At 40.2% G+C, this 19095-nt stretch overlaps 2 protein-coding genes and 1 long non-coding RNA gene across 12 annotated transcripts in view; 2 read left to right on the top strand and 1 right to left on the bottom strand.

Moving 5' to 3' along the window:
- slmapa (sarcolemma associated protein a) overlaps nucleotides 1-7923 on the bottom strand; it is a 107682-nt gene extending 99759 nt beyond the window's left edge. For 8 of the 9 annotated variants that reach the window (XR_009804954.1, XM_061891756.1, XM_061891738.1 and 5 more), the window contains exon 1: nucleotides 5885-7923. Coding sequence is in view for 8 of the 9 variants with exons in the window: in XM_061891756.1 (XP_061747740.1) it covers nucleotides 5885-6082 (198 nt within the window). In the remaining variant the exon portion in view is untranslated. The remainder of the gene's footprint in view (nucleotides 1-5884) is intronic. The other variant, XM_061891810.1, reaches the window with a different exon arrangement.
- The window catches only part of LOC133546085 (uncharacterized), a 424415-nt gene that overhangs the window by 234574 nt on the left and 170746 nt on the right, over nucleotides 1-19095 (top strand). The window lies entirely within an intron of this gene.
- Nucleotides 16220-19095, top strand: part of dennd6aa (DENN/MADD domain containing 6Aa) — a 42099-nt gene continuing 39223 nt past the window's right edge. For both annotated transcript variants that reach the window (XR_009804951.1, XM_061891722.1), the window contains exon 1: nucleotides 16220-16645. Coding sequence is in view for 1 of the 2 variants with exons in the window: in XM_061891722.1 (XP_061747706.1) it covers nucleotides 16412-16645 (234 nt within the window). In the remaining variant the exon portion in view is untranslated. The remainder of the gene's footprint in view (nucleotides 16646-19095) is intronic.

Here is a 19095-nt window from a genome sequence, read left to right as displayed (position 1 = left end):
GAGTGGGCCAAAATTTTAAACTGAACAAAGCCGCGGGCGAAGGTTGAACAAATTAACCTTTTAATAGGGACCCAAACAAGTTTTGTATTGAATATTGAACAAGCGAGACTTATATAACTTTATAGTGACATGCAAAATCCAGTTTCAAATAATACTAATGATTTAAAAATAGCAACGGCATATCAAATCAAATTTAAATAGAAATTGAATGCCTCTTTTATATTTGCAGCCTTCTCAGGTAAATATCAAAATAAACTTTTCCCACAGGCTAATAATAAATGTTTATATTGTAGCATCCAGGAAGAGTTAATGCTGCAAGGGGTTCTGTGTATTTGTTGTGTTGTGTTTATGTTGTGTTACAGTGCGGATGTTCTCCCGAAATTTGCTTGTCATTCCTCGTTTAGTGTTGGTTCACAGTGTGGCGCATGTTTGTAACAGTCTTAAAGTTGTTTGTACGGCCACCCTCAGTGTGACCTGTATGGCTGTTGACCAAACTTGCATTGCATTAGCTTGTGTGTGCGTGTGTGTGTAAAAGCCACATATATCATGTGACTAGGCCGGCACGCTGTTTCTACGTAGGAAAAGCGGACGTGACGAAAGGTTTTAGAGGAAGCTTGAGGCAGTGCCTTTAAGGCACGCCCCCAATATTGTTGTCCAGGTGGGAATCGGGAGAAATTTGGGAGAATGGTTGCCCCCTGTGATTTTCGTGAGGGGCACTGAAATTTGGGAGTCTCCTTGGAAAATCAGGGGGGGGGAGCAAGTATGAGTATTCGCGGTGAATGTGGTGTTACAGCGACACCGCCGCTGTATAACACCGGCGGGCCAACTCTAATGTTAATTTGATATTGCCTCAAGGGCCAAATGAAAATACACGGCTGGCCATATTTGGCCCGCGGGACAGAGTTTGACACCCATGGACTAGAAGTATAAGATTTCGTGGGATTTAGCGATTAGGAGTGACAGATTGTTTGGTAAAGTTATAGCACGTTCTACATGTTATAGTTATTTGAATGACTCTAACCATAATGTGTTACGTTAACATAGCAGGCACCTTCTCAGTTGGTTATTTATGCCTCATATAACGTACACTTATTCAGCCTGTTGTTCACTATTCTTTATTTATTTTAAATTGCCTTTCAAATGTATATTCTTGGTGTTAAACAGGGTTTTATCAAACAAATTTCCCCAAAAAATGCGACTTCAACTCCGGTGCGACTTATATATGGTTTTTTTTTCTTCTTTAATATGCATTTTCGGCCGGTGCGGCTTATACTCCGAAAAATGCTGTATACATTGGTTTCTTTCAAAAAGTAGGGGGGGGAAAATCGAAAATATAATGTTTAGTAAAAACAAATCGCCAAGGCCTAGTTTATTACTATTATTTTAAATGTTATCATAGGGACAGAGAGTAGAAAATGGATGGATGCATATACTGAGTGTACTTGTAATGAATAAAAACAGTGATTGATCTGTGTGGTCGCTCCAAAATGATGACATAACAGGTGTATTGCACCTTGCACATGCACACATAGTTGACTTGTTTCAAGTAGCAGCAGACTGGAAAAACAAGTTGACTTTATATGTGTTTCATAAACCAGTGGTTCTCAAATGGGGGTACGTGTACCCCTGGGGGTACTTGAAGGTATGCCAAGGAGTACGTGAGATTTTTTTTAAATTTTCTAAAAATAGCAACAATTCAAAAATCCTTTATAAATATATTTATTGAATAATACTTCAACAAAATATGAATGTAAGTTCATAAACTGTGAAAAAAAAATACAACAATGCAATACTCAGTGTTGACATCTAGATTTTTTGTGGACATGTTCCATAAATATTGATGTTAAACATTTCTTTTTTGTGAAGAAATGCTTAGAATTAAGTTGATGAATCCATATGGATCTCTATTACAATCCTCAAAAAGGGCACTTTGAGTTGATGATTACTTCTGTGTAGAAATCTTTATTTATTTTTCAACAAGTTTTTAGTTTTTTTCATATCCTTTTCCCAAATAGTTCAAGAAAGACCACAACAAATGAGCAATTTTTTTGCACTGTTATACAATTGAATAAATCAGAAACTGATGACATAGTGCTGTATTTTACTTCTTTGTTTTTCAACCAAAAATGCTTTGCTCTGATTAGGGGGTAATTGAATTTAAAAAATCTTCACGGTTGAGAACCACTGCATTAAACCATGTCCAAAATTGTATTTACAATCCGCAAAGTATGTGAAAATACTGTCTAAACATCACAAAATGCCACAAGTCGGCCAGTTTGAATGTTCTTCGGCAATGTCCATAGATTCTACATCACTGAGTGTAGCAACGCCTCTGCACTCTGACCATATTATTAGATCAGTCATACTGGAAATATGCCAATAATTAGAAAGAGGTGTACTGTGTATCATTCATAATCCTTATGTAGGACAAGAACATACAGGCTTGGCTTTTTTATGAATTCAAAACCGTAAATAAATAGCTAACAATTGAGTCAATAGATGGAGGGGTCCTCTATTGCGCCCATAAAACCCTCTAAAAACATCCAGAAAGCACCAACAATACTCCATTTACATGTCGTGATCTGACAATTAACCAAATATGGGTGATATTGTTATTATAAGCGGTAATGCAAAGGGACTATTTTCTTACGCTGCTATTGTTGACACACTTTAATTTTCCTGAGGGAACTCTCCTGAAGGAATCAATAAAGTACTATCTACAATAAAACAGCGGCTGCTTCTAATTCGTCTTAAACTTGCTTAAAATAAATTCTACATTATAGTTCATGCATCGCTCACCTGACAGGCTGGTCCACTTTCACATCCCCCGAGATGCTGAACAAGACGTAGTAACCCTTTGTTAGGATTGGAATTGATTCTTCATCTATGCGGGATTATGTAAGAGCTCCATCGGTCTACAACAGGGGTCGGGAACCTTTTGGCTGAGAGAGCCAAAAAGCCAAATATTTTAAAATGTATTTCCGTAAGAGCCATATAATATTTTTTTAACACTGAACACAACTAAACGCGTGCATTATTAAGTAAGACCAACATTTCTAGAGTATAATAGGTCTCTTATTCTTTGTAATAACATTGTTATTCTGAAGCTAACTGTGGAAGGGGCGTGGCCTGTGGGCCTGCAGTGAACTGGGGTGTGCCAGGACCGGCCTCTAAATCAGCGACAGGTGTGTAGATGGCCCACCTGGGCCTTGTAATCTAATCACCTGTCACTCTGTTATAAGCTCCCTCCATCAGTGTGTGAATGGGTAAATGTGGAAGTAGTTTCAAAGCGTTTTGAGTACCTTGAAGGTAGAAAAGCGCTATACAAGTACAACCCATTTATTTATTTATAAGCAGCAGCCAGGAGGAGAGACGGGGTTGGGGCTTGAGCCAGAGCGTGAGCGAAAACGAAAGAGAATAATACAATTGCTGGAAAGCAACTGAGGGACTTCTTGAAAAATAGAACAATATTGTAACCCTGAAACAGGCTCTCATGTCGGTGCTTGGTGGTCTGAAGAACCCCCAGGAGGGCAAGCAACACACTAACCAATAATAAATAAATAACTTCTTACCATTAACGCAACTTCTTGAACAGGTGCGGTAGAAACGGATGGATGGATTAAAAATGCATGAGAATGTTTTATATTTTGAACATTATTTTTAACACTGTGATTACAAGTGGAATTATTCATTATTTATCGTATTAAGCAATGCCAGCTCAGATTTATCCGAGAGCCAGATGCAGTCATCAAAAGAGCCACATCTGGCTCCTGAGCCATAGGCTCCCTACCCCTGGTCTACAACCCAGTAAGAGAGAAAATATATCAGTAAGTGTTTATTTTATTATGGTTAGTTTGTATGTTTAGCACCTAGCAATGCTGCTGATGCCATAGTGTTCCAATAAAGCTACATCAGGCTTCTAAGACCTATTACTCATTATCTTTGTTTGGGCTCAAAAATATAAAAGGTCGGACCAGAAATGTGAAAATACCACTTGACGAACGTGACCTAAAAGGGGTCATATTATGATATTTGTTTTACATTTAGAACACTTCCTTGTGGTCAACATAGCATGTGGTGGCCGTTTTGTGGGCGGGTCTTATTAACGTGCCTCCACTTTGACCTCGTCATCTCAACACCAACTTTGTTGTAGTTTTTAGTGCTACTTTGTATAAGAGATGACAACAGCGGAGGATGCATGCTCCACAACAAGAGGATAACGAAAAAAAACAAACTAATTGACCGAAGCGCAGACTACAATCGGGGACGCACACAAGGCATGCTGGGTACATTTATACTATATATGGATAGGAAGGAAGGCAAGATTATTTTATAATTATCCCCGCAATGTCTCTATGGCTTGATTTCAAGTTTTCGGGACTTATGCAGATCCCAAATACACAACAGCAGGTACCAATAGGTAAGAAAAGTTGTGTTCGCATAATAGGGCCCCCTTTAAAGTCAAATGCACCGTACTTTCCAGACTGTAAGCCGCAACTTTTTTCCAACGCTTTAAACCCTGTGGCTTAGAAAACTGACGCTAATTTAGGAATTTCTCTTCTCTAAAGGCCATGTTTTATATTCAACAAATAGTTTTTTTTAACACCGACAGAGACACAGAAAAGGTGTGTTATTGTTTGTGCCATGGCGCCATCTTTTGGAAGAGTTCGCTCATTGCAGTTGCTGTTGGTTGAAAATGTACTCCCTGCTTCTTACCTTGAACCGGAAGTCCAGTTTTGTCTACAATTTGTCCATAGTGGTTCTGCTCAAAATAATTCCTCACTCATCAATCCATGCAATGTTTTTTAATTTTTACAATATAACTAAAACTATTTATTTTGTGCATCTTTGTACGGGCTATCGTAACGTAATCAAGCTAGCGCCGTTAGCAATTGCAAATGTGCTCATTTCAAAGTTTGTGTGTGTGTTAGTAATATTAAATTATAATGGCATGCTTTTCGTACTGTTTGAGTAGATGTCACTGTGGAGGTATTGAGTGCATTTAGCTGATTGGAAAGCTGGCTCCCACATCTAGTGGGTCCATGACCATGACTTCTGTTTTGTTTTCTCGCCGTTTTACTGCTGTGAGACAAGCACCGTTTTGAAAACAATTAATCCATGTAAGTAACAATTTCAAAATATTTTGAAACGGGGTTGCATCGCTTACTTGCCAACACTCACGATTTTCCCGGGAGACTCCCAAATTTCAGTGCCCCTCCCGAAAATCTCCCGGGGCAACCATTCTCCTGAATTTCTCCCGATTTCCACCCGGACAACAATATTAGGGGCGTGCCTTACAGGCACTACTTTTCGCATCCTCCACAACCTGTTGCCACATCCGCTTTTCCTCCATGCAAATAGTTTGCCAGCCCGGTCACATAATATATGCGGCTTTTACACACACACACACACACACACACACACACACAAGTGAATGCAATCCATACTTGATAAACAGCCATACACTCACATTGAGGGTGGCCGTATTAACAACTTTAAACACTGTTACAAATATGCGCCACACTGTGAACCCACACCAAACACATTTCGGGAGAACATCCGCACCGTAACACAACAGAAAAAATACCCACATTCCTTTGCAGCACTAACTCTTCCGGGACGCTACAATAAACACCCCCCCGCTACCACCAAACCCCCCATCTCCAGAATTCGGAGGTCTCAAGGTTGGCAAGTATGTTGTATCGGCGGTTTAAGATCTGCTGCAGTTAATATATTTAATAATGTTGATTTCTTCAAAAATGTTTTTTGTGCGGCTTTAACACCGGTGAACTTCAAAGCCCGGGAAGTACGGTATCTAAAACCCAGAGGATTGGGAAACAAGAGAAATGACACAAAAGGATTAGTAGTCGTCATCTGGTCTTACCTTGCCGGTCTTGTGGTCGAACCAAACCAAGGCATGGTTCCTGGACAGCACCTTGCAGTCGAAGGTGGCGTTGTTCTGGGCCGGCCGACACCGAGCCACCGACCTGCCGATCTTGACGGGCTCATCCAGGTACACATGCCTCTCCTGGAACGGGTGCGAGTTGGGTCGGCAGGCGAACACGGCCAGCGCTGAAGGCATTGATTTGGGCTTGAGGGTGTTACTCCAACCGGACACGAGGGGCGGGTTTTCTTGATCCAGAGTGGCAGGCGTCAACGTCAAATTCCTCGACGACTAATAATCAGTGGCCTGCTGGCCTGTGTGTAGGCAGCGTGGTTAAGGTTAATCTCCAACGCAGTCTCTGGCTAGGCACTAACTAATACGCATTGTCTTGTGTTTGTGAAGGAGTCGTCCACGGACAAACCCACACCGGGTTCCGACAGCAGGCACTAGGTGTATGTGTCAAGACATACATGACTGACTATAGAAGGGACCGTCTGGCAAACAGCCCCCCGCGTCCATCAAACTATTCCAGTACTGCAGGGGAGGTGTGAAAGGGAGAGGGGGAGGGAGGGGGTTGCAACTACTAATGAGATCTTTTAGCCCTCGGTGTGTCCTCTGTTCAAACTGCCCACTTGTCCACCAAAGTCAATAGCATGTCCAAGTCCAACTTCAACAAAATACAGCGTCCATTCTTGCAGTTTGAATCAACATCAGACACCACCGCTGCAGTTTTGTATTTACTACACAATCTGACTGTTTGCAATTAAGTTTGCTTACAAATCAGACACCACCCCGGTGACCGCTGCAGTTTTGTATTTACTACACAATCTGACTGTTTGCAATTAAGTTTGCTTACAAATCAGACACCACCTCGGTGAACGCTGCAGTTTTGTATTTCTTACACAATCTGACAGTTTGCAATTAAGTTTGCTTACAAATCAGACACCACCCCGGTGAACGCTGCAGTTTTGTATTTACTACACAATCTGACAGTTTGCAATTAAGTTTGCTTACAAATCAGACACCACCCCGGTGAACGCTGCAGTTTTGTATTTACTACACAATCTGACAGTTTGCAATTAAGTTTGCTTACAAATCAGACACCAACCCGGTGAACGCTGCAGTGTTGTATTTACTACACAATCTGACAGTTTGCAATTAAGTTTGCATACACATCAGACACCACCCCGGTGAACGCTGCAGTTTTGTATTTACTACACAATCTGACAGTTTGCAATTAAGTTTGCTTACAAATCAGACACCAACCCGGTGAACGCTGCAGTGTTGTATTTACTACACAATCTGACAGTTTGCAAATAAGTTTGCATACACATCAGACACCACCCCGGTGAAAGCTGCAGTTTTGTGTTTCTTACACAATCTGACAGTTTGCAATTGTTATTCCAATAAAAAAACAACCGTCAGGAAGGGGATGAACAGAAGGGCTGCAGGGTGTGCTAAGTAGCGGGGTTAAATCCCCCACCCTCGGCTCCTTGAAGTAACCCCCGGTAATGCCGATGATGATGTGTGGATTAGCAGCGCGGCTTGTGTAACTAAAATGCTAATTGGCTAGGCTAGGCTAGGCTAGGCTAGGCTAATGAGCGCTCACAAACTTATCCGCGGGGGGCCCTCCGGACGTTCTCTCCGCACCCGCCTCGAGCAGGTCCCGTTCCAAGTGGAAACCAAAAAAGCATAGTCCCGTCTTTTTCCCCGCGAGTGCGGCGCGTTGGCCGGAAGACGGCAGTGTAAGTACGGCAGCTAGCCGGCTAAAGTGACAGGCACGGTCGCGGAAAAATAAAGCAGGGGAGTTTCTTTATATGGCTCCGCGTGCCGCGTTAACGTCCACGGGCGGGGGTGGGAAACGTCAGCACTCGCCGCCGACCGACTGCGCTGTCATCGCCTCGTTGTGCTCCAGGGAGGGCGGCTGCGGCAACTTATTGCCTCGGCACAGTTTCCTGGTCGGGATGTAGAAGTTGTCCTCCTCGGCGAGTCGTGGCGGCCATAGTGAAAGCAGAGAGCCGACTGGCGGTGCGTTCAGGGACGCGATGACATCAACTGAGCTGGCACCACATTCACAAATGTGATGTCATTTAAATCAGTGGTCCCCAACCACCGGGCCGCAGAATAATTTTTTATAAAAAATAAAATAAAAAATAATATATATATATATATATATATATATATTTATTAAATCGACATAAAAAACACAATGTACACTTACAAATAGTGCACCGACCACAAAAAACTCCCTTTTTCATGACAAAAACGTCCCTTTTTCATGACAAAGAAGAAAAAAAAGAAAAAGAAAAAAAAAGGACACCCCCTCCCCGGGCCGCGGGACAAATTATTAAGCGTTGACCGGTCCGCGGATACAAAAAGGTTGGGGACCACTGGTTTAAATCAGTAACATAGTCATTATTTGGTAAGGAAATACATAGTTTGTGGGTAAATAAACAATAGTAACTATTGAATATAATACATTAGAAAAATGTTCTTTTGAAAGAGAATGAGAATATCTTTTTATTCACAGAAATGTGTTTTATACTTAAAATACTGATCACCAACAATCCCAATTTCATGATGTTTATTCTAATTCATAAAATATAGAAATCACATACTTGCAGTGCATCCAGAAAGTATTCAAAGTGCTTCACTTTTTCCACAGCCTAATTCAAAAATGGGCTAAATTATTTTTTGTCCTCAAAATTCTACACACAATACCCGATAATCCATCCATCCATCCATTTTCTTCCGCTTGTCCCTTTCTGAGGTCGCGCAGGGGTTTCTGGAGACTATCTCAGCTGCAATTGGGCGGAAGGCGGTGTACACCCTAGACCAGGGGTAGGGAACCTATGGCTCTAGAGCCAGATGTGGCTCTTTTGATGACTACATATGGCTCTCAGATAATTATATTTATATAGCGCTTTTCTCTAGTGACTCAAATCGCTTTACAAAGTGACACCCAATTTCTAAGTTACATTTAAAGCAGTGTGGGTGGCACTGGGGGAAGGTGTGTAAAGTGTCTTGCCCAAGGACACAATGGCAGTGACTAGGATGGCGGAAGCGGATACTGTATCAAACCTGGAACCCTCAGGTTGCTAGCACGGCCACTCTACCAACCGAGCTATGCCGAGTAACCGTGTAATACTCTTCAATATCAGTAGGTGGCAGTCGGTAGCTAATTGCTTTGTAGATGTGGGAAACAGCGGGAGGCAGGGTGCAGGTAAAAAGTTGTCTAATGCTTAAACCACGGGTAGGGAACCTATGGCTCTGGAGCAGGATGACTGCATCTGGCTCTCAGATAAATCTTAGCCGACATTGCTTAACACGATAAGTAATGAATAATTCCGCTGGTAATCACAGTTTCAAAAATAACATTCAAATTATAAAACATTCTCATGCATTTTAATCCAACCATCCGTTTTTTACCGCACCTGTTGAAGATGTCGCATTAATGGTAAGAAGTATTATATGTATTATTGGTTAACTTTTATAATAACAATGTTGTTAAAAAGAATAAGAGACTTATTATACTCTACAAATGTTGGTCATACTTAAAAATGCACAAATTTAGTTGTATTCAGTGTTGAAAAATGTTATATGGCTCTTACGGAAATACTTTGTGAAATATTTGGCTTTCATGGCTCTCTCAGCCAAAAATGTTCCCGACCCCTGGCTTAGACAAGTCGCCACCTCATGGCAGGGCCAACACAAATATGACAATGTGAAAAAATTTTTTTTTAGAAACAAAGTATTGAGCAAAGGCTGTGAATACATGTATGTACGTGTTTTTGCTTTTTATTTTATTTTCAATACATTTGCAAAAAAATTTCAAACAACTTTTGTCACATTTTCATTATGGGGTATTGTGTGTAGAATTTTGAGGACACATGTGAATGTATTCCAGTTTGGAATAAAAGTGTGCCGAGGCACCAGGTCGGGATGTAGAAGTTGTCCTCCTCGGCGAGTCGTGGCGGTCATAGTAAAGGCAGAGAGCCGAGTGGCGGTGCGTTCAGGGACCCGATGACATCAACTGAGCTGGCACCACATTCACAAATGTGATATGTCATTTAAATCAGTAACATAGTCATTATATGGTAAGGAAATAAATAATTTGAGGGCAAATAAACAATAGTAACTATTGAATACAATACATTAGTAAAATGTTCTTTTGAAAGAGAATGAGACATTTTTTTATTCACAGAAATGTGTTTTACACTTCAAATACTGATCACCAACAATCCCAATTTCATGATGTTTATTCTAATTCATGCAATATAGTAATAGGATACTTGCAGTGCATCCAGAAAGTATTCAAAGTGCTTCACTTTTTCCACAGCCTAATTCAAAAATGGGCTAAATTATTTTTTGTCCTCAAAATTCTACACACAATACCCGATAATCCATCCATCCATCCATCCATCCATTTTCTACATTCTACCCGTTTTGATGTCGTGGGAGATGCTGGAGCCTATCTCAGCTGCATTTGGGAGGAAGGCGGTGTACACCTTAGACAAGTCGCCACCTCATCGCAGGGCCAACACAAATATGACAATGTGAAACGTTTTTTTTTTTTTTAGAAAAAAAGTATTGAGGAAAGGCTGTGAATACCTATGTACGTGTTTTCGCTTTTATTTTACGGCGTGGCGCAGTGGGAGAGTGGCCGTGCGCAACCTGAGTGTCCCTGGTTCAAATCCCACCTAGTACCAACCTCGTCACGTCCGTTGTGTCCTGAGCAAGACACTTCACCCTTGCTCCTGATGGGTGCTGGTTGGCGCCTTGCATGGCAGCTCCCTCCATCAGTGTGTGAATGTGTGTGTGAATGGGTAAATGTGGAAGTAGTGTCAAAGCGCTTTGAGTACCTTGAAGGTAGAAAAGCGCTATACAAGTACAACCCATTTATTTATTATTTTCAATACATTTGCAAAAAATTTCAAACAACTTTTTTCACATTTTCATTATGGGGTATTGTGTGTAGAATTTTGAGGACACGTATGAATGTATTCCATTTTGGAATAAAAGGCTATAACATAACAGAATTTGGAAAAAGTGACTAGTTTGTGGGTAAAGAAACAATAAAATAATTTAATATAACACATTAGGAACATGTTATTTTGAAAGAGAACAATACTTTTTTATTCACAGAAATGTGTTTTATACTTCAAATACTGATCACCAACAATCCCAATTTCATGATGTTTATTCTAATTCAAGCAATATAGTAATCGCATACTTGCAGTGCATCTGGAAAGTATTTAAAGCGCTTCACTTTTTCCACAGCCTAATTCCAAAATGGACTAATATCGGTTTTTTTCTCAAAATTCTACACACTATACCTGATAATGACAATGTGAAGACGTTTTTTTAGTTGCAAAGTATTGAGCAAAGGCTGTACATGTGTTTTTGTTTTGTTTTTTTGTTTTTTTTAATTTGCAAAAAAAAAAAAAGCAAATAAACGTTTTCACATTTCCATTATGGGGTATTGTGTGTAGAATTTTGAGGACACATATGAATGTATTCCATTTTGGAAGAAGGCTATAACGAAACAAAATGTAGAAAAAGTGAGGCGCTGTGAATACTTTCCGAATACACTGTAGTTTATTTTTTTCATCGATAACAATGTCTTTTTTTTGGGTCAAATCTTCTTTTTATGTATTTTTTTTACAACCAAGACAAGTAACACACAACGTGTTTACAATGTTTACACGGTGCGTATTTGCAGACAACAACAGGTGTAAACATAATGTGAGCCCAAATGGCAACACATTCTCTGTTTACAAACTTTTAAAATACATAAAGAAAAATAAACAAATAATAAAAAAACACATATCTGTTTTGGCCCTGCGATGAGGTGGCGACTTGTCCAGGGTGTACCCCGCCTTCCGCCCGATTGTAGCTGAGATAGGCGCCAGCGCCCCCCGCGACCCCGAAAGGGAATAAGCGGTAGGAAATGGATGGATGGATGGATGGATATATATATATGGGAACAGAACATAATACCAACGATAACTGTGTTAGAGGTGTATGTTGAAAATAATATACATATATATCTATATATATATATATATATGGATATATATGACAGTCTCTCGCTGTCGTGCGGGTTCAATGGACCATCAAGGAAGGACATTTCTTTCGAGCAAGTTTGACTCGCTTTATTTTTCAATCAAAGCTTGTCTTCAGGTCGGGTCGCTTTTCAGCTCCTTCTCTGCTGCTCGCTTCTCAGTTGCTTCAGTCGGCCTTGTCGTCGTGGTATTGATCTCTGTTGCTTTCGATACTCAGGTTCTGCTGCGGGCTCTCCTCCTCCTTCTGCCTCGCCCTCCTTGGCTGCTGGCCTTTTGTACAGCCAGAGGCGATTCATTGATTGTGTCCCGGTGTGCGAGCCACGCACCTGATCTCGCTTGTCGCGTCGCTCCCGGCACGCCCCACCTTTCCGCTCGGCCGCATTCTCCGCCTCCTTGCCGCCATCGTGCCCTGCCCCACTGCTCGTTCGCCAGCTGCCCCTCTCCACGGTATATATATATATATATATATATATATATATATATATATATATATATATATATATATATATATATATATATATATATATAGACATTTTTCAAAATTCTTATCATTACACAGTAAAATAAACACTAGTTACCAGACTAAGGTACCACATATTATTCCAGCCGGGCCTCAAGTGCAAATACTTGACCACGGTGGCAGGGACTATATATCATTTTAAATGAATATGTCGCAAATGTAACACTAGGTTGAAATATTTCACAGTTTCCCTGTAAGGCATCGCCACCGGTGAGTTGATTTAGAGGCGGTCGATCATTTGTGAGGGGGATCGAATTCTGCTTAGAGGTCAAGAAATGTGTCTTGGAAGCTGAGAGGGAATCAATGCTGACTGGGAATCTTTGTTGGGTTTCAGAAAGTCACCAAGCTCTGGTGGAGAACATTTGTATCAAGTATTAATAAAGCTGGATCCCTCATCTTGTTTCAGTGGCTGGTGCTTAACACTGATATACACATTTTTTTACAAACCACGTTTCCACATGAGTTGGGAAATTGTGTTAGATGTAAATATAAACAGAATACAATGATTTGAAAATCCTTTTCAACCCATATTCAGTTGAATATGTTACAAAGACAACATATTTGATGTTCAAACTCATAAACTTATTTTTATTTTTCAAATAATAATTTACTTAGAATTTCATGGCTGCAACACATGCCAAAGTAGTTGGGAAAGGGCATGTTCACCACTGTGTTACATCACCTTTTCTTTTAACAACACTCAATAAACGTTGGGGAACTGAGGAAATTAATTGTTGAAGCTTTAAAAGGGGAATTTTTTCCCATTCTTGTTTTATGTAGAGCTTCAGTCCTTCAACAGTCCGGGGTCTCCGCTGTCGTATTTTACGCTTCATAATGCGCCACACATTTTCCATGGGAGACAGGTCTGGACTGCTGGTGGGTCAGGAAAGTACCCGCACTCATTTACTACGAAGCCACGCTGTTGTAACACGTGCTGAATGTGGCTTGGCATTGTCTTGCTGAAATAAGCAGGGGCGTCCATGAAAAAGACGGCGCTTAAATGGCAGCATATGTTGCTCCAAAACCTGTATGTACCTTTCAGTATTAATGGTGCCTTCACAGATATGTAAGTTACCCATGCCTTGGGCACTAATGCACCCCCATACCATCACACATGCTGGCTTTTCCACTTTGCGTCGATAACAGTCTGGATGGTTCGCTTACCCTTTGGTCCGGATGACACAATGTCAAATATTTCCAAAAACAATTTGAGACGTGCACTCGTCAGACCAAAGAACACTTTTCCACTTTGCATCAGTCCATCTTAGATGATCTTGGGCCCAGAGAAGCTGGCGGCGTTTCAGGATGTTGTTGATAAATGGGTTTGGCTTTGCATAGTAGAGCTTTAACTTGCACTTACAGATGTAGCGACCAACTGTATTTAGTGACAGTGGTTTTCTGAAGTGTTCCTGAGCCCATGTGGTGATATCCTTTACAGATTGATGTTGGTTTTTGATACAGTGCCGTCTGAGGGATCGAAGATCACGGTCATTCAATGTTTGTTTCTGGTCATGCCGCTTAGGTGGAGTGATTTCTACAGATTCTCTGAACCTTTGGATGATATTATGGAGCGTAGATGTTGAAATCCCTAAATTTCTTGCCATTGCACTTTGAGAAAGGTTGTTCTTAAACTGTTTGACTATTTGCTCACGCAGTTGTGGACAAAGGGGTGTACCTCGCCCCATCCTTTCTTGTGAAAGACTGAGCATTTTTTGGGAAGCTGTTTTTATAGCCAATCATGGCACCCACCTGTTCCCAATTAGCCTGCACACCTGTGGGATGTTCCAAATAAGTGTTTGATGAGCATTCCTAAACTTTATCAGTATTTATTGCCACCTTTCCCAACTTCTTTGTCACGTGTTGCTGGCATCAAATTCTAAAGTTAATGATTATTTGCAAAAAAAAAAAAAATGTTTATGAGTTTGAACATCAAATATGTTGTCTTTGTAGCATATTCAACTGAATATGGGTTGAAAAGGATGTGCAAATCATTGTATTCTGTTTATATTTACATCTAACACAATTTCCCAACTCATATGGAAACGGGGTTTGTATTTCAACCATCTTGCATGTCAGTTCATAGTCAATTTCGACTCTTTAAAATTTAACCCCCCAAAAAATGAAGAGGAAAAACTAGCTAATTTGAATATTTTTGAAAAATTAAAAAAATAATTCACGGAACATCATTAGTCATTTTTCCTCATTAAGATTAATTTTAGAATTTTGATGACATGTTTTAAATAGGTTAAAATCCAATCTGCACTTTGTTAGAATATATAACAAATTGGACCTAGCTATATTTCTAACAAAGAAAAATCATTATTTCTTGTAAATTTTCCAGAACAATTTTTTTAAAAGAAATTCAAAAGACTTTGAAATAAGATTTTAATCATATTGTTGACCTCTTCCCAAAAGAGGGGATGACAACACTAGACAGGTGTCCTGGACAATATTTATGACAAATGTGTGCTTTACTTTAAAGATGTGATTTTTGGTTTTACACTGTATGAACACAAATTTGAAAAGGAATTCTACCTTTGCATCCTCATTATTTTATTGGCTAAGTTTTATATTCATAAATGTAAGTTTCTTAATACCCGTCCTATCTTTTGTGCCTTTAAAAAAGATCTGGAACTTTACATTAAAACGCTCTCTACCTCTAACAACAAAAAAGATGTGAAAACGATGATGCTGTGTCCCCAATCGCTTGTAACGGTTGGGGACATCTCTACGCTGCTGATCCGCCTCCGCTTGAGATGGTTTCCAGTGGACGGGACTCTCGCTGCTGTCTTGGATCCACTTTAACTGAACTCTCGCGGCTGTGTTGGAGCCACTATGGATTGAACTTTCACAGTATCATGTTAGACCCGCTCGACATCCATTGCTTTCGGTCCCCTAGAGGGGGGGGGGTTGCCCACATCTGAGGTCCTCTCCAAGGTTTCTCATAGTCAGCATTGTCACTGGCGTCCCACTGGATGTGAATTCTCCCTGCCCACTGGGTGTGAGTTTTCCTTGCCCTTTTGTGGGTTCTTCCGAGGACGTTGTAGTCGTAATGATTTGTGCAGTCCTTTGAGACATTTGTGATTTGGGGCTATATAAATAAACATTGATTGAAGTTGTTGATGAATCTGAATAAGCCTACGGCTTTGCATTTTGTTTATTATATATATATATTTTTTTGTATCCTGCTGTTCTGGGTTCAAATCCAGGCTCGGGATCTTTCTGTGTGGAGTTTGCATGTTCTCCCTGTGAATGCGTGGGTTCCCTCCGGGTACTCCGGCTTCCTCCCACCTCCAAAGACATGCACCTGGGGATAGGTTGATTGGCAACACTAAAATTGCCCCTAGTGTGTGAATGTGAGAGTGAATGTTGTCTGTCTATCTGTGTTGGCCCTGCGATGAGGTGGCGACTTGTCCAGGGTGTACCCCGCCTTCCGCCCGATTGTAGCTGAGATAGGCGCCAGCGCCCCCCGCGACCCCGAAAGGGAATAAGCGGTAGAAAATGGATGGATGGAAATGGATATATTTTTGTATTCTATTTTTATTATTTTGAACTTACAACCCCCCTGGCGCTGTTTTGTACTGTTTTCATAATGTTTTATAATGTTTTATATTGTTGTTTGACTTACTGTTTGTAATTGTTGAAATTTATAAATAAACCTTTAAAAAAACAAAACAAAACAAAAAAAAACTAGACAGGTGTTGTAAAATTTCCGATCTTGCCTTGAACGCAACTCAGAAGTGACGTGATGACGTCATGTCCGTACGTCACTCCCGCTCTCGGATGTCTCCTGCATCTTCGGCGAGCTAAGTTGCTAAGTGCTAGCTAAGTCGCTAAGTGCTGCAGGAGCGGACATCAACAACATCAGCAGACTTTGGGAGGAAGAAGAAGAAGAAGAAGAAGAAAACAACAACAACAACAACATTCTCTCGGGCCGTCGGCATGGCTCTGCGAGGCCCGCAGGAGCTCGGGGAGCCGGTGGAAGAGCCGGAGGATGTGGACGACCACGACGCTAGTAGTATCTCTCCGGCCGAGGAGATGACGCTGCCGGCCGGGCCTGGGGGCGACGAGGAGCCGGGGGACACCGTGCTGCTGCTGCCCTGGGACCGCTTCTCTGCCTGGCTGCACTGCATCTGTGTGGTGGGCTTCGACCTGGAGCTGGGACAAGCTGTGGAGGTGAGAGACACAAATGTCCACAACAACATGGCTCTAAAAGTTGTTCTGTATTTGGGGATCCGGCTATTTCCCGGACGAGAGACCCTACTGCCCCTTTAAGATGGCCACTTACTGCTTATCAACAACTAAATATACACGTGTTTCTTTTCTTTTTAATTGTTTTTCAGTACTTCTTGGGTACTGATTAATGCCAAGGGCTACCAGTTTGATACACACGTAAATAAATGGCCAGAAATAACCAATTTGCTCAATTTACCTTTAATAAATAAATATATATATTTATTTAAAAAATGGGTATTTTTTAATATACATTTTTTTTCCTTTTACGGAAGGTTTTTTGTAGAGAATAAATGATGAAAACACACTTTGAACGGTTTAAAAGAGGAGAAAATAAAATTTTGAAATATAGTTTATGTTCAATTTCGACTCTTTAAAATTTAACTATAGCTCGGTTGGTAGAGCGGCCGTGCCAGCAACTTGAGGGTTGCAGGTTCGATTCCCGCTTCTGCCATCGTAGTCACTGCCGTTGTGTCCTTGGGCAAGACACTTTACCCACCTGCTCCCAGTGCCACCCACATTGCTTTAAATGTAACTTAGATATTGGGTTTCACTATGTAAAGCGCTTTGAGTCACTAGAGAAAAGCGCTATATAAATATAATTCACTTCACTTCACAATACATCACAGTTTCATATCATTTTTGAAAGCAAGAGCTACTTCTTGGGTACTGATTAATGCCAAGGGCTACCAGTTTGATACACACTTCAATAAATGGCCAGAAATAGCCAATTTGCTCAATTTACATTTAATATATATATATATATATATATATATATATATATATATATATATATTGAAATAATTGGTATTTCTATCTCATTCCGTCGTACATTTTTTTTCCTTTTACGGAAGGTTTTTTGTAGAGAATAAATGATGAAATAAACACTTAATTGAACGGTTTAAAAAAGGAAAAAACAAAATTAAATTCTGAAACAGTTCATCTTCAGGGGCTTCACGGTGGCAGAGGGGTTAGTGCGTCTGCCTCACAATACGAAGTTCCTGCAGTCCTGGGTTCAAATCCAGGCTCGGGAACTTTCTGTGTGGAGTTTGCATGTTCTCCCTGTGAATGCGTGGGTTCCCTCCGGGTACTCCGGCTTCCTCCCACTTCCAAAGACATGCACCTGGGGATAGGTTGATTGGCAACACTAAATTGGCCCTAGTGTATGAATGTTGTCTGTCTATCTGTGTTGGCCCTGTGATGAGGTGGCGACTTGTCCGGGTGTACCCCGCCTTCCGCCCAATTGTAGCTGAGATAGGCGCCAGCGCCCCCCGCGACCCCAAAAGGGAATAAGCGGTAGAAAATGGATGAATGAATGAGTTCATCTTCAATTTCGACTCTTTAAAATTTAACCCCCCCAAAAAATGAAGAGAAAAACTAGCTAATTTAAATCATTTTGAAAAGTTAAAAAAATTATTTATGGAACATCATTAGTCATTTTTCCTGATTAAGATTAATTTTACAATTTTGATGACGTGTTTTAAATAGGTTGAAATCCCATCTGCACTTTGTTAGAATATATAACAAATTGGACCAAGCTATATTTCTAACAAAGACAAATCATTATTTCTTCTAGATTTTCCCAGAACAACATTTTTAAAAGAAGTTCAAAAGACTTTGAAATAAGATTTAAATTTTGATTCTACAGATTTTCTAGATCTGCCAGAATAATTTTTTTTAATTTTAATAATAATACGTTTGAAGAAATATTTCACAAATATTCTTCGTCGAAAAAACAGAAGCTGAAATAAAGAATTTAATTAAAATGTGCTTATTATTCTTTACTATAAGAAAAGTAAATTTACTTGAACATTGATTTAAATTGTCAGGAAAGAAGAGGAAGGAATTTAAAGGTTAAAAAGGTATATGTGTTTAAAAATCCTAAAATCATTTTTAAGGTTGCATTTTTTCTTTAAAATTGTCTTTCTGAAAGTTATAAGAAGCAAAGTAAAAAAATGAATTAATTTATTTAAACAAGTGAAGACCAAGTCTTTCAAATATTTTCTTGGATTTTCAAATTCTATTTGAGTTTTGTCTCTCTTAGAATTAAAAATGTCGAGCAAAGCGAGACCAGCTTGCTAGTAAATAAATACAATTTAAAAAATAGAGGCAGCTCACTGGTAAGTGCTGCTATTTGAGCTATTTTTAGAACAGGCCAGCGGGCGTCTCATCATGTCCTCACAGGCGACCTGATGCCCGCGGGCACCGTGTTGGTGACCCCTGCTTTACATCATGTCCAAAAAGGAGTAGAAAGAAGCAAAGCTTACTTAATCCTACCCCTTTCCCACTTCAGAGCGTTTACAAATATATACATCATTTACTGACCTTATATAATAAAATAACATCTGTGAATTAGTATTTAGAACAGATTTGTAATATGTAATCAATTAATT

This window comes from Nerophis ophidion, linkage group LG02, assembly GCF_033978795.1.
Source record: "Nerophis ophidion isolate RoL-2023_Sa linkage group LG02, RoL_Noph_v1.0, whole genome shotgun sequence".
In the NCBI taxonomy this organism is placed as follows: domain Eukaryota; kingdom Metazoa; phylum Chordata; class Actinopteri; order Syngnathiformes; family Syngnathidae; genus Nerophis; species Nerophis ophidion.
Note: the sequence above shows the minus strand (reverse complement) of the source record. Positions and strands in the feature narration are given on the sequence as shown.